The sequence below is a fragment of the Camelus bactrianus genome, chromosome 18, assembly GCF_048773025.1.
Source record: "Camelus bactrianus isolate YW-2024 breed Bactrian camel chromosome 18, ASM4877302v1, whole genome shotgun sequence".
Lineage (NCBI taxonomy): Eukaryota > Metazoa > Chordata > Mammalia > Artiodactyla > Camelidae > Camelus > Camelus bactrianus.
Window position 1 is genome coordinate 27770839 of NC_133556.1, and position 13419 is coordinate 27784257.

The following is a 13419-nucleotide window of genomic DNA, read 5'->3' on the forward strand; positions in this document are numbered from 1 at the left end:
ATTGATATCTATACCTGGGGTGGCAAGATAAGGACATTGAGGTCTGGAGAGATGAGTCATCCAGTCACATGAACTCCATGCCAAGCCCTATGCTAAGTCATGGGGATACATAGATATTGAAAATATACTTTTACCCTCAGTGAGTCCACAAAGATGCCACCTAGGGGCTTGTCATGGAGCATTTGTTCTAACATGTTGGAAAGATCCCACAGTCTTACTTAAAGCACATGTATCTGTATCTCTCGTCAATCAAAGTGTGTAATTTACAACTTAAATACACCTAGTTTAAAGATAAAAGATGCCTTTAAGTCATCAAATATATATATTAGTAATTTTTGCTATTTCTAATTTGTTGTTTAAAAGGTAAATATTTGAGTATTTTTATCAACAAATATTTAAGTACCTCTGTAACTACAGGTGAAGAAGAATAACAATTTCCTTCAATTTTTAAGGTTGGAGAGCCAAAATACTTTACAACTTCAGACCGAAGAAAAGGCCAGAGGTGTGAAGTTAAACTCTATGATGAGACAGAATCTTCTTTTGCAATGATATGGTAACTTCGCACATCTGTTCCAAACTGTGAAATCCATGCTGTTATCACCAAGTCAGAACATTTTAATTTTATCATAAAGATGTTGGATTTCCTATCAGGAGAGGAATAATGATAAGAGAGAAATTATATTTAAAAAATAGGGGGTGGGGGGTATAGTTCACTGGTAAAGCGCATGACTGGCATGCATGAGGTTCTGCATACGATCCCCAGTACCTCCGTTAAAGGGGAAAAAGTACTTAAGGATGTGGGAGTAGCTTAGTGGTAGAGCATGTGCTTAGCATGCACGAGGTCCTGGGTTTAATCCCCAGTGCCTCCATTAAGGGAAAAAATATAAATAAATAAATATACCTGGCTCTTGTATGTTGAGTCATTACAGTCTGATTACCTTAAAATGAGATCTTTTGGGATTGCACAGATGGACACTACTGTTTATTATTATTTATTATTGTACTCTGTTTTATAACAAATGGTGATTTATGAGGTCCCATTGATAAAGAATAAGCCAGACTTTCCGTGATTGCTTGGGTGGTAACCTGGAGCCAGGCCATGGAAAGATGGTAGAAAAGCAAGCGTTGCACATGCTGGGTTCTGTGAAGTTCCCGGAGTGTCACATGTCGGGTGGAGCTACTTCCTGAAGCATCACAGGATATAACATGGCAGTGTTTAGACTCCAGAAGCCTGAGTAGCAAAGCACTTAATTTGAAACAAGCCTTCAATCCATCAAGTCCCCTCAGCAGTTTATCCATTGTGGCAACCCTCCCTTAATGGTATGAAAGAATGACTTAAAATATTTTAGACTTGTAGTCACTTAGTTCTAACTAGCCTGGAGTAATCTGAGAGGTAGAAAAAGAAGGAACTGAAGTAGCAAAAGCTGTTAGAGACAAATGGTGTGAAGGAATGATTTATCACGTAGGTGTTAAATTCTCTGTGAAATAGACAGTGTAGCCCTGCAAAATGCAGAAGCCAAGATCCTTAACTGTGCCTTTGACCACCTGGGGGATTATTAACCCCAGCCATTAAGACATTCTTTTTCTGGTAAATAAAGTGGTCACTGCCAGTTTTTTCTAATGTATTTGATTTTTAATCACTTGTTTTAACACATACAGTTGGGATAATGAATCTATTCTTCTTGCACAGAGCTGGATGCCACGAAAAACAGGTATCGTATTTCTATGATTGTGTTCAGTATTTGTCATTTTTAATCCCCCTATGTAATAATTTTAAAATGGCTTTTTTCCTAAACAGTAATATTTGCCTCAGATGTAAGAATAAGTTTTGACAAATTTCGGAACTGCATGACAGCAACTGTAATCTCAAAAACCATTATTACAACTAATCCAGGTAAAAAGCCATCTGAAATTTTTTATCCCTTTGGAAATGACTATATCACATATTCTAATATCTCTGCAGTGTGCTTACGAATGGAAATGAAGCTTGGATTTCATTTGAGTTAAAAGTGAAAAACTGCTTTATATGACTTTTAAAAACTTACAATGAGCTATATCTTTGATATCTTTACTAAAGAAATGTGAAAAAGCAGACTTATTTTTAAAGCATCATCCCTTGTGATGATTATTGAGAAATCAATGCTGTTGATTGGATAATCTAAATTATTGACTTTTTAAAAAATAACTTGTTTCACTTCATTGAAATAACTTAGTGCTAGAACATAGAGAACATACATGTAGTATCATTAGTTCATAACTGTGAGTGGTTGTTAAGGGTTTGCAGCTTATTCCAGCATGAAATAGGAGAGCAGGATTGGGGAGATGCAGGGGCTGGTGCACTTAAGTATCCTCAGAGTTCTTTGTAGTGCAGGTAGAAAGATCGGCCCAGCACTGTAGAAGACTACAGAACTCCCAGAAATGGAACGATCCTTCATAATCTCAAGAAGATATAAATATAGTTGTGTATCATTTTCAATATAAGCACATTCTTTGATCAATAACAAAGCATCAATAGTGACTGAGAAGTACAGGGAATATTAACTCGTTGACCAAATCAGAATTTTTAAAAATAAAATTACTATGAGATATGCATAAAATAACAAGACTCTGTTTTTATATGAGTATATGGATCTTGCTCTTCTGCTGCAGGAACACTGTCTCCTTGAAAGCAGTGTCATGGGAGGTAAAGCAACACTCACTTACTTGTCCTTCATTAAACTCTCATCTCCTGTCACATGCTATGTGCTGGGCACTGTTCTGGGGCCCAGTGACAAAACACAAGTATTTTCCCCTCATTGAGCTCACATTCTAGCCAGGGAGAGACAGATAATAATGATAACACAGCCATGAATTATGAAATGCTTGAGAAGTAAAAGAGGAGCAAGGTCAGGAGGGTCCAGAAGGCTACAGTGTGTGTAAGGCAGCCTGCTGTTTACATAGGTGGTCAGGTGGGCCTCCCTGGGAGGGCGACATTTGAGCAAAGATACAGTGAGGCAGTGAAAGGGTTAACCACAGGAAAAGAGCACACCAGGCAGAGGGAACAGCCAGTGCAAAGGCTGTGAGGCCAGTGTGGCTGGAGCTAATAAAGCAGGGCAGGAGGAGTCGAGGTCAGAGAAGAAATGGTAGTAATGGCGAAAGCCTTACAGTCTGAGAAATGGATGCTGGATTTTACTCTGTAGGAAAGGAGGAGCAGGGCAGTGATGTTATCTAAGTTCTAAAAAGATTGCTCTGGCTACTTTGTTGTAGGTTGATGGGAACACAACCATAGTCTGTTCTCAACACAGGACAATAGTGCCACTTTTCAATTTCTTTTTTTTCTTTCTTTTGAGGAGGGTACTATGGTTTCTTATTTTTAATATTTTGTTAATACTAATAGACTGTTATTAGTGTATTTAATAACATCAGTGATGGAAAATCTCCATCCTCTAAGGGTAAATTTGGCTTGGGAAAATTTCTAAAAAAATTGGATTTGTTGGATTTGTCTGGTGGAAAAGATGATCAAGCTTGACAGTAGTAATTATATTGAAATGTCAAAACTAAGTTAATGAGACAGATTTGAAGGATGTTGTGCATTTGGCTCTGAAACCAGATTCAAAGGAGAAGTGTCAAAGTGTTTTGAGCAACGCCAACATCATTAGAATAAATGCCTAAATGCCTCAAGGAGACAAATATAAAAGAGGATATGTATAACGGTGTATGAATTTCAATACGCTTATTGAAACAGCGTATGTCTGATTTCCTGGGCTTCACCTGCCAGTAGAAATGAAGAACCTCTAAATGGTTTGAGCTTTCATCCTAGCCAGGATGTCTAGGTTCCTGCCCTGAGAGAGTTCATCCGATGGGGAAGGCAGAATTTCCGCCCCCACCCCCACCCCCACCCCCACCCCCACCCCCGCAGTCAGTCTGGGATGGCCCTGTTGTCCTAAGGGATCTTGACAGCAGTGCCTACACCCCACCATTCCTATCAGCTTCTGTCCCAGGATGCTCATTGGTTTGATTTCTGTGGCCTCACTCCAGCATCTACTTCCAGCTTATATGCAGTAATTCTGTCAGTGTTTCAAAAGTATTCATTCATTCACTTGTTAATTTACAAATATTTAGTGATTGCCTTTTATTTGCCAAGTACTGAGGTAACTTAAACACCTTCTGAACAAGGAAGTACATGAGTGGATGGATGGTCAGATGGATGGAAGGATGGTCACTATATCAGATACTGGAAGTACAGACATGAAAAGGCAAGGCCCCTGCCCAGGATTCCAGTCTAGTTCTGAGAAAGAAACAACAGTGATAAGACTTGTGGTACAAAGCGACATGGAGGAAGAAGGCCTAACTCTATCCAGGGGAGCCAGGGGGCATAAGCATTGGCAGGACAGTTCATAGAATATTGGAGATGGTGATGGAGGGCTGAAAGACAAGCAGGTGCTGGAGGTTGGGGCTTGGGGTCAAAGGATGACAGAGTCATGTGAGAGCCCCTTTTCAAAATGAGGTTCTTGTCTTCTGGCACACCATCTGACTAGTCCTGAGAATACTCATATCCTAAATTGAGAAGCAAGTTTTTCAAATAACCTTAAATTTTTTCCTGACTAGAAAAGAAATACATATAAAATTCAGAAAATACACAAAAACATAAAAAGGAAAACAAAGATCACCTATAAATTCACCATCTTATAAGAGATAATCATTTCTTAGATATGTATTCTTCCAGATGATTTTACCTATGTATTTTTTTAAATGAAAGAGAATTTGTAAGCTGGTCTTTAAACTCACAATATCTGGTGTACATCTCTCTGTGTTAATAGAGCACCACATCACATTGTTAATGGCTTTGTAATATTCTATTTGACTGTATTCTTATATGGCTTTGCTTTTTACCATTAAAAATAATTTTGGATCATTCATAGCCATTTAAAAAGTAATTGGTATGCTTTTTACTTATTATGCTTTTTCATTTTAAGATACACCAGAAGCTAACATCCTACTGAATTTTATAAGAGAAAATAAAGAAACAATTCCTCTGGATGATGAAATTGACAGTTATTTGAAAGAATCCATCAATTGTAAGTGACCTTTAAGAATTATTTGACTTTTTAAAAGGCCAGAATTTGAGCCTGTAAAGTTGCATAGTAAAAGATACTATATTCTTATTATGTAACTGCTATACTTCCACTTTTTAAAAGGTAGTTAAGGAGAGGGTGTATATATAGCTCAATGGTAGAGCACATGCTTAGCAAGCATGAGTTCCTGGGTTCAGCCCCCAGTACCTTCATTTAAATTTTTTTAAAAGGTAGTTTAAAACTTTTAGAGGCTTATATAACCTTTTGCCAATCTGATGAGAGCTAATGACCCTCTCCCCAGAAGAGTAGCTGTACCCACACATAGAATTTTGCATAAAATGTCATGCGTTCACAGAAACCTAAACCCATTCAGCCCAGGTTGAGGCTCACCTTTAACAGGGATGCTGTTTGTTGCCGTCTGTGGCTTATGCTTAGACACCTGGGAGAATGAGGAAGCCCAGAGGGAAGACTTAGATCACTCCCTGAAGGCATGTCCTATAATTTCATGCTAGGAGATGAAATACTTCCTCATAACTGAGGATACCTAATTCATCTCAAGAGAGTAACAATTGAATTAAGCATGAAATAAGTTATTCTGCAAGTCACATGTAAAATAAGAACTTTGTCACGCTTTCCTGGGGATACTTAACACGTTTCTTTTCAATAGCTATCACTAATAGAAAAAAAAATACTACTGGATCAAAATTATAGGTACCATCTTTCTGCCTACAAGGAAGGACAAGCTTGAAGTTATATTGTTTTTTAGAGTTAAAATAAAGCTATTATTGCTACTTTGGAAGCTTTTTAAAATGTCAGGTCGTTTGCAGATACTGCCATTTCAGAAGACCTTCAGGAAGTAAAAAAGTGTTCACTGGGCCTTGAGTTGGATTTGCTACAGCGTATGTCAGTCCCTGCCCATTACTCAGCCTTGAAAATAGGGAAAAGAACAACAGTGCCCACTCTAGACTCCTCTGGGCTACTCAGCGCTAAAATATTTGTGTGGAAAAATTTTCCTGATCAATGGCTCATGTCAAAGTAACCACAAAAGTGGTGCTTAAGTTCCCCTTTCTTTTATTTCAATGTGGAAATTTTTATGATGAAATTCACTCAGAGGCAAAAATAAGTTTCTATATCTCTTAAAATGCTTGTTATTCCCATGAAAAACTTATAGATTGAAAGTAAGTATTTCAGGGTAAAACTATCAATATTTTCTTTAAAGCTTTTATTATTTTTATGTAAAATAATACTCAATATAAGAAAAGTAAATGCACCAAACAGCCCAGAAATAAAACAGTGCTATTTTGTGAACATCTTCTAATTCATCTTCCAGTGCATATGTGCTAACAGCAGGATAAAGACATACAAATAAGATAGATAAGTAGATACATATAGTTATAATTTTTATTGAAAAAATTGAATTTCTTGTGCTAGACAGCAACGAAAGAATAGTGAAGTGCTGAAGGAACTGGGCAACTTCTGTTAAAAGCTTTCTTACCCAAGTAATATTTAGACTTTTAAGATTCCTCTAAGATTAAGAAAAGTTAAAATGACTAATAGGGTTACTTGTTTTTAGTTTTGTAAATTTCCTTAACTAAACTTTTTAATCGAAGTATAACCGATACACAGAACAGTGAACAAAGTATAAGACAGCGCCCTGCATTGTCATGTAGGAAACACACCTGTTTAGCATCATTCCCCCCAGGAAGTAATTGCCAGGGCCCAGAAGACCCCTTGTGACCTCCTAAACAGGATTCTCACTTCTCACATGATAGAAACCACAGATGAATTTAGCCTATTTTTGACTTTTTAATATGAAATCGTATCATGTGCTTTCACTCTTGTGTCTGACTTCTTTTGTTCAATATTTCATTTGTGTCATCCACACTGCTGCGTGTAGTATTGCTTTTTGTTGATGTATACAATTCCATTATATGACTATATCACAATTTCTGTCTCTGTCTTATTGTTTCCTATTACAAAATTTCTACTTTCTCTTTGAATGTGACTTTAGGTGAACCTCTGTTTTTCTGTTGAATATACATATTCCTAGGAGGAATACTGCTTCATCATGTATGTGCACTTTTAGATTCTGCCAGATGGCTTTCCAAAATGTTTGCACCAATTTACAGTTCTACCAGTTCTACCAGTAATGTTCAGGAGTCCCACTGCTCCACATTCTCACCAGTGTTTGTACTGTTAGTCTTTTAAATGGTGAATGTTTAGAGATATCCTTCTGTTGGTTAATTTGCATTTACTTGATGATGAGTGAGGCCAATATGTTTATTGTCCATTTTTATATCCATTATGTTAAGTCTTTTTAAAGTCTCTTCCCCATTTAAAATTTAATCGACTGTCTTTTTCTTATTGATTTTTAAGAATCCTTTAGATATTCTGGATATGAGTCCATTGTCTCCTTGTAGATTCCTAGCATCTCCTGCTCTATAGCCTGCCTTTTCACTCTTTTAATGGGCTCTTCTGATGACCAGAAATTATTTGTTTTAATAAAGATTACCTTCTCATTCTTTTCCTTTTTTTTTTTTTTTGGCTTATTTTTGCTTTCATGTCCATTTATATAATCAGTTTTAATCTATCATATATAATATTTTTTCTGTTACATAACTTAATCTACTACATATTCTCATTTAAGCTTTTGTAGCTTTTCTATTTGGATGTAATCCTTTGGAGTTCTTAGAATACACATAGAACTGTAATAACTTTTTTTCTTTTTTAGTAAATTCAATAGTTGATGTCTATACAGTTGAACAATTAAAGGTAAAAGCTTTGAAGAATGAAGGAAAAGCTGATCCTTTCTATGGAATTCTTTATGCTTACATTTCTACACTGAACATTGATGATGAAACTACAAAAGTAGTTCGAAATAGATGGTAAGCAGTCAAATTACTTTTAGAAAGTTCATTCTTATAAGAAATAAAACAATTATTGTTAATAAACTTTAAACTCTATAGAATTTAAAGCTATTCTTTGACATAATAGTGGTTATGTATTTGAGAGAAATGTGTAAATAAATAACCCATACTGAAGTTTCCTTGGCATAGTGTTTATATTCAAAGATTATAATTGCCTCTTGAAGTAAAATTTAATTTACTGTGTTTCAGAAATCCTAAAACAGAAAGGTATAACACTGTCAGAAACTTTTAAGTGGGATGACAAACTATTGTTTTATAATACATTAAAAAGTTATTTTGATTACCACATCCTATAGCAATACAAGTGATAGCATTTTAATAAATCATTTCAACTGCATGATGAATATGACTTTCAACCTCTCCTAGGTCAAAGTTAGTATCTACTTCCATAGAAAAGTAAACACCAATAGATTTAATAATCTTAGCCAAAAGATGCTTGGCAAGGAAAGTCTAAAATGTTTTTTGTGAGTCTCCCTATGGATTTGTAATTAAAAATTTTTGACATAGTTCTAGATTCACGTGGCACTGTAAGAAATAATATAAAGAGGTCCCCTGTACACTCTGTCATCAAGTTTCTCCCAATGGAAACATTTCGCAAAACTATAGTATCACATCACTGACAGTAATGACATTAATTCAATCCACTGACCTTATTCAAATTTCCCCTGATTAACGTGCATCATTTGTGTGTGTGTGTGTGTGTGTGTGTGTGTGTGTTACATTCCATGTAGTTTTATCACATGTGTGGATTTGTGTGTCTACCACCACAGTTAAAATATTGACCTATGGATTTTTGAAACATTTTATGATTCAGTATTAAGGTTAAAAAAAACTAACATGGAGGCAATTGTGTAAGGCAGGTGCTTATTTTTTGAAAACTATTTTTTTCATTAAAATGTATTGTCTCCCTTATTTTTCCCTACATCTTTAATACTGAGATCTGAGGAAAAGCATCTAAAATTTACTTAGAAAGTGATTTGTGGCTTACAAGAAACCAGTATCTTCAGATCATTCCCTCTGCTTGAGAAATTTGAATTAGTCTTCCTATTCAAATTGGCTAAAGTAATGCCTTCTTCAAAAATATAGAATATCATGTAATTACCCCTGAAAGAGAGGAAATGTGTTACCAGCAGTACTAACTCCCCAACCCTAGGGTTATTCTGTAGATAGATATACAGAAGACCTAGTACAGGACCAAGTATGTATTCATGGAATCCAGGCTTCCTAGGCACAAGACAGGATTCCTGCCCTCAACCTCTGAGCCAGGAGATAAAACAGACATACCTGCAACAACATGAAATAGGATGTGACAGGATATAAGTCCCTGCGGAAGTCTAAGTTGTGCAGCTGTTCAGAGAAGGGAAGGGATAGGGCTAGGGAACAGGAGAGGAAGGCCTTAGCAGGAAAGTGAGCCTGGGCAGGAACCCCAGTATGGGGAAAGGTAGGAGGAAGGATAGTGGGAGGACTGGCTTATCCCAGTTTTCCATGCAGGAATACTGAAAATTAGGTTGACTGGGTAGAAAGCATGTTGTATCATTTTGCATCATACCTTGGTATTTCATAGGTCTATTGTGTACCCTGTTCAGCACTGAGCACTCTGTAATTATACTCCGTAAATATTCCATGTGCTGACTAGAGTAAAAGTCTAAGTGGTGATTCTTCTGGTCAGATTTGTCACTTAGAGCCTTCCCATTTTATCGTCTTTGTTTCTTTTCAGTTCAGGTTGTGGTTACATCGTAAATGAAGCATCCAGCACTTGTACAACTTGCAACAAAGATTCTTCGGGATTTAAATCTGTTTTTCTCAGCTTCGATATGCTAATTGATCTTACTGATCACACAGGTACCCTCCATTCCTGCGGTCTCACAGGAAGTGTTGCTGAGGAGACTTTGGGCTGCACGGTAAATAGAAAAAAGGAAAATATGTTTAGAAATACTTCCAAATTAAATTCTCTTCTCCCAAAATATAGGCTCTTTTGGTGAGCATTTGATAGAAGTTAATTAATTAATAAAGAAGTCTGGGAAAACTCAATCTTGATTTTTTGAACAAATAAATTATGTGTTGTATATTAAAATTGTAGCTAACATTAACTGTTAGGAATAATGAGAGAGGCCCTTGAACACAGTGGAGAATAAACATGACATTTTATATAGTCAGATAACAATGGGCAAAACAACACATGGAGACACTGAGCAGGGTCCTTCATGGGGAGAGTTTGGCAGTATTTCAGGTACCCATGTGTATCAAGCCAGCAACTCTAGCACAGCAGCAGAGATTAGCTTGTACACTTGATGTTAGGTTTGATGCTTTTATTGTTAAAACCTGCTCCTGAAGTTTAGCAACCTCAGTGCTTTCCGCTTTGTTAAGAGGGGCGCTTTCTGTGCCAAGCCACTGGACTGGCTTCAGAGATTCAGTTTAGAGCTTTGCTAGCCTCATCTCCTTCATCAAGAGAACTGAGCTATAATTACTATGGATAAAATTTCATTTCTAGTAAGCAAACTTAAGTTTCACATTATTGTCAAGATGGGTTATCTGTATATTCTTTGGAAATATTTGTTTGATTTTTTTTTTAACCAGGTAAATGAGTTTCTTGCAATGACAGATGAACAGAAGACAACATTGAAGTGGCAATTTCTTTTGGAAAGAAGCAAAATTTATTTGAAAGTTAGTGCATTTTACACTTCTATGTTATTCTGTATGTTCAAACAACAAGAAAATCCCAGAGTAGGATCTATAAATTAGGGAATTTGTTATTTCTAATAATGCCCAGTTCCCAGATATGCAGAAGGATTCAGCTACCATAGAAACAGTAGAAGTAATCAGGTTTTTTCCTACAGTATAAAAGAGTTACAAATGACCCAAAAGAAAAAGACCAGCAAAGAAAACATCCATTAATGTTAACTCCAACTGGGCTCTAGAGGCAAAGCTGGGTCCCCCTGCCCCTATGTGCTGCGCTTCTCACTTCAGTGAGCAGTATGCAGTAGCATAGTTAAATGCTTAGATGCTGCGGTGAGACAGACTTGGGTTTGAATCTCAGCTCCACCACTCCTCAGCCTTTGTGACCCTGGAGGTTAATAAACTTCTCTAAGTCTCTAAAATTCTGTGATCCTTCAACTAGGATCAGAGCAGACTCCTGCAGCAATAGCAACAATTCAGTGTTTGAGGGTCACAGAATCTTAGTGTTAAAGGTGTAAAATGGGCAGTGAGACAAACTCCCCTTGTTTTGTAAATGAGGAAAATGGGGCCAAGAAATGTTGGTACCTGCCCCAGGTCACAGGTGAGATAGGGCTACAGCAGACATTGTTTCAGATGTTTTCTCCTTTCATTTTCAAGTTCTTAAGTGAGTTTATTTGTCGATATTTATCGTACTAGAACTTAGCAATTAAGTTTGTAAAAATTTAATTTTAAAAATTTGAGAAAAATTTAAAACATTCATGAGCACACATTCTTTTAGCAGTCAGAATGATGTACCATCTCATGTAGGCTCTAGAAAACATCATAGTATTATTATAAAAATAGCTTTGATCTCATGGAGACCCTGAAAGAGTCTTTGAGAATGCTGTGTCTGCTCTATCTCAGCCTCATAAGCAGGTTTTCTCATTTTCCAGTGGCTTCCTTCCCTTGCTTGCCTTCCAGAGCATTCCTCCCCTATGCTCCTCAAGCATATCTGAATACGTTGCAGACATGGAGTCACCAATGGCCTCACCGATATTTCTAGGACCTCAGTTTGAGGCCTCTTCATTATGAAGTCAAAGAGGGAAGTTATGATAATATACTGCATCTCTTCCACCATTAGCATCAATCCACTGAAATACTGTACTGTCTATTCGCAAATCAGAATATCCTCAGATCCTTGTCCAACTTAATGTTTTCCCTCCAAACAGGAGGTGCAATTGCTATGACTTTGATCAATTTAAATTCATGGCAACTTACTTATAGTTTCCCAAACTTGATTCAAACATAACAACAAATTGCTCTCAAGTGAAAGGATAGTGTTCCTTTCCAAAGAATATGTTACAAAGATATTTGTCAGATTTAACAAAGATTTAAAACAGATGGAAATGATTATATCACAAAATGTAATAAAGATCATGAGACTCAAATACAAATTTAATTACTATAAATCAGTTAAAACAGTACATGTAATTTAAAAAATAAGAACTTAAATTGCCCTGCCAATATGATAAAAAGAAAGGATTTCCATAAGGATTGGACATTTTATATGTTTATCATATTTCAGTTAAAAATCATGGCTACTTAAAATGGTTCATTTGGTGGGATTTCAAAGTGAGGTATTCATTTTAATGTTTTAAAACAGTGATATTATTACAGATCCTTGTAAGGTCTGATATTAGTGTTAAAGAATAATTTTCAAAAAGATAAAACTGTGACTCATACAAAAATAAAATGAACACGTCAAAGATTTAATTCAATTCTTGAATAATGAAGGAAATTAAAATGGCTAGCTGATGGGTCCTTCCACGCTATACTAAACAAAATGTCCGTGAGAGTGCTTTGTAAATTGTAAAAAGACAGACATTATTAATAAACTGCATCGTGGTATCCCGATACTCTAACAGATCACGTTTCTGCAGCAGGTTCACATCTGTCACCGCTGGTGGTGCAAACACATGTTAAGCCCTTTTTTATTCATGTTGGATTTGAAATCCCAACTTTCCTACCAGAAAGAAAGGTTATGAAAAAATGACATGGATTTTTACAAAATCATTCAGAAGCTAGATCTGTAATTTCTCTCCAACTCTGCCTGAGCCTGGAATGCTTTCCACCATCTTACAACTTTAATTGAAGTTTATGTTCACATCTGTAAACAAAACTCATTGCTGTTTTCTATTTGTAGTCATTGGTTTTCAACTTTATATACAAGGTGGTTTAAAAAGGAACTCTCTCTCTTTTTCTCCCTACAGTTTTTTTTATCACATAGAGCAAGGGGTGGACTGAGAATTAGTGTGCTCTCCTGTAAGCTTGCAGATCCTATTGAAGCAAGTAGGAACTTGTCTGGACAACGAAATGTTTAAAAAATACCATTTTAAACTCTGGAAAAGAATACGAGTTTTCACCGCCTTTAAAGTGGACAATGAAAGAAAAGTGGAAAATGAATTTGAAAATTATGGATAAAATTGCTTTTTGTTCAAATGTGATGAGAATGTGTCTATAATTGTTATTCTGTTTCCCGCTGGAGTTGGCTTGGGGTAAATCCTAAAGTCTCTCTCTTACTCAAGCTTGTTTCTTATAAGGCTTGTTTCTACTGGCTTTGCCTCCTTTCTTCCCAAGTTGGAAAATGTTTGCTTGAATTAATAAACAAGCTTAATCTTTCCCACAGATATGATTTCTTGTATTAAGCCCCTTTCCTCTTTGTCTTGTTTGCCTGGAGAAAGAGCAGAACCTCTAAAAATGACTTGGCCATGGCTCAGACTACT

The 13419-nt window shown here is 36.3% G+C and overlaps 1 protein-coding gene across 7 annotated transcripts in view; it reads left to right on the plus strand.

The window, feature by feature from the left end:
• MEIOB (meiosis specific with OB-fold) overlaps positions 1–13315 on the plus strand; it is a 29922-nt gene extending 16607 nt beyond the window's left edge. For 4 of the 7 annotated variants that reach the window (XM_074346584.1, XM_074346579.1, XM_074346578.1 and 1 more), the window contains 8 exons: positions 453–553; positions 1660–1712; positions 1799–1894; positions 4956–5057; positions 7786–7939; positions 9699–9882; positions 10559–10645; positions 12907–13315. In XM_074346584.1, coding sequence (XP_074202685.1) covers positions 546–553; positions 1660–1712; positions 1799–1894; positions 4956–5057; positions 7786–7939; positions 9699–9882; positions 10559–10645; positions 12907–13017 — 795 coding nt within the window. In that variant the 5' untranslated portion in view covers positions 453–545 and the 3' untranslated portion in view covers positions 13018–13315. Of the gene's footprint in view, positions 1–452; positions 554–1659; positions 1713–1798; positions 1895–4955; positions 5058–7785; positions 7940–9698; positions 9889–10558; positions 10646–12906 lie in introns of those variants that run through there. The other 3 variants (XM_074346581.1, XM_074346583.1, XM_074346582.1) reach the window with 3 other exon arrangements.
• The last annotated feature ends 104 nt before the right edge of the window (positions 13316–13419 follow it).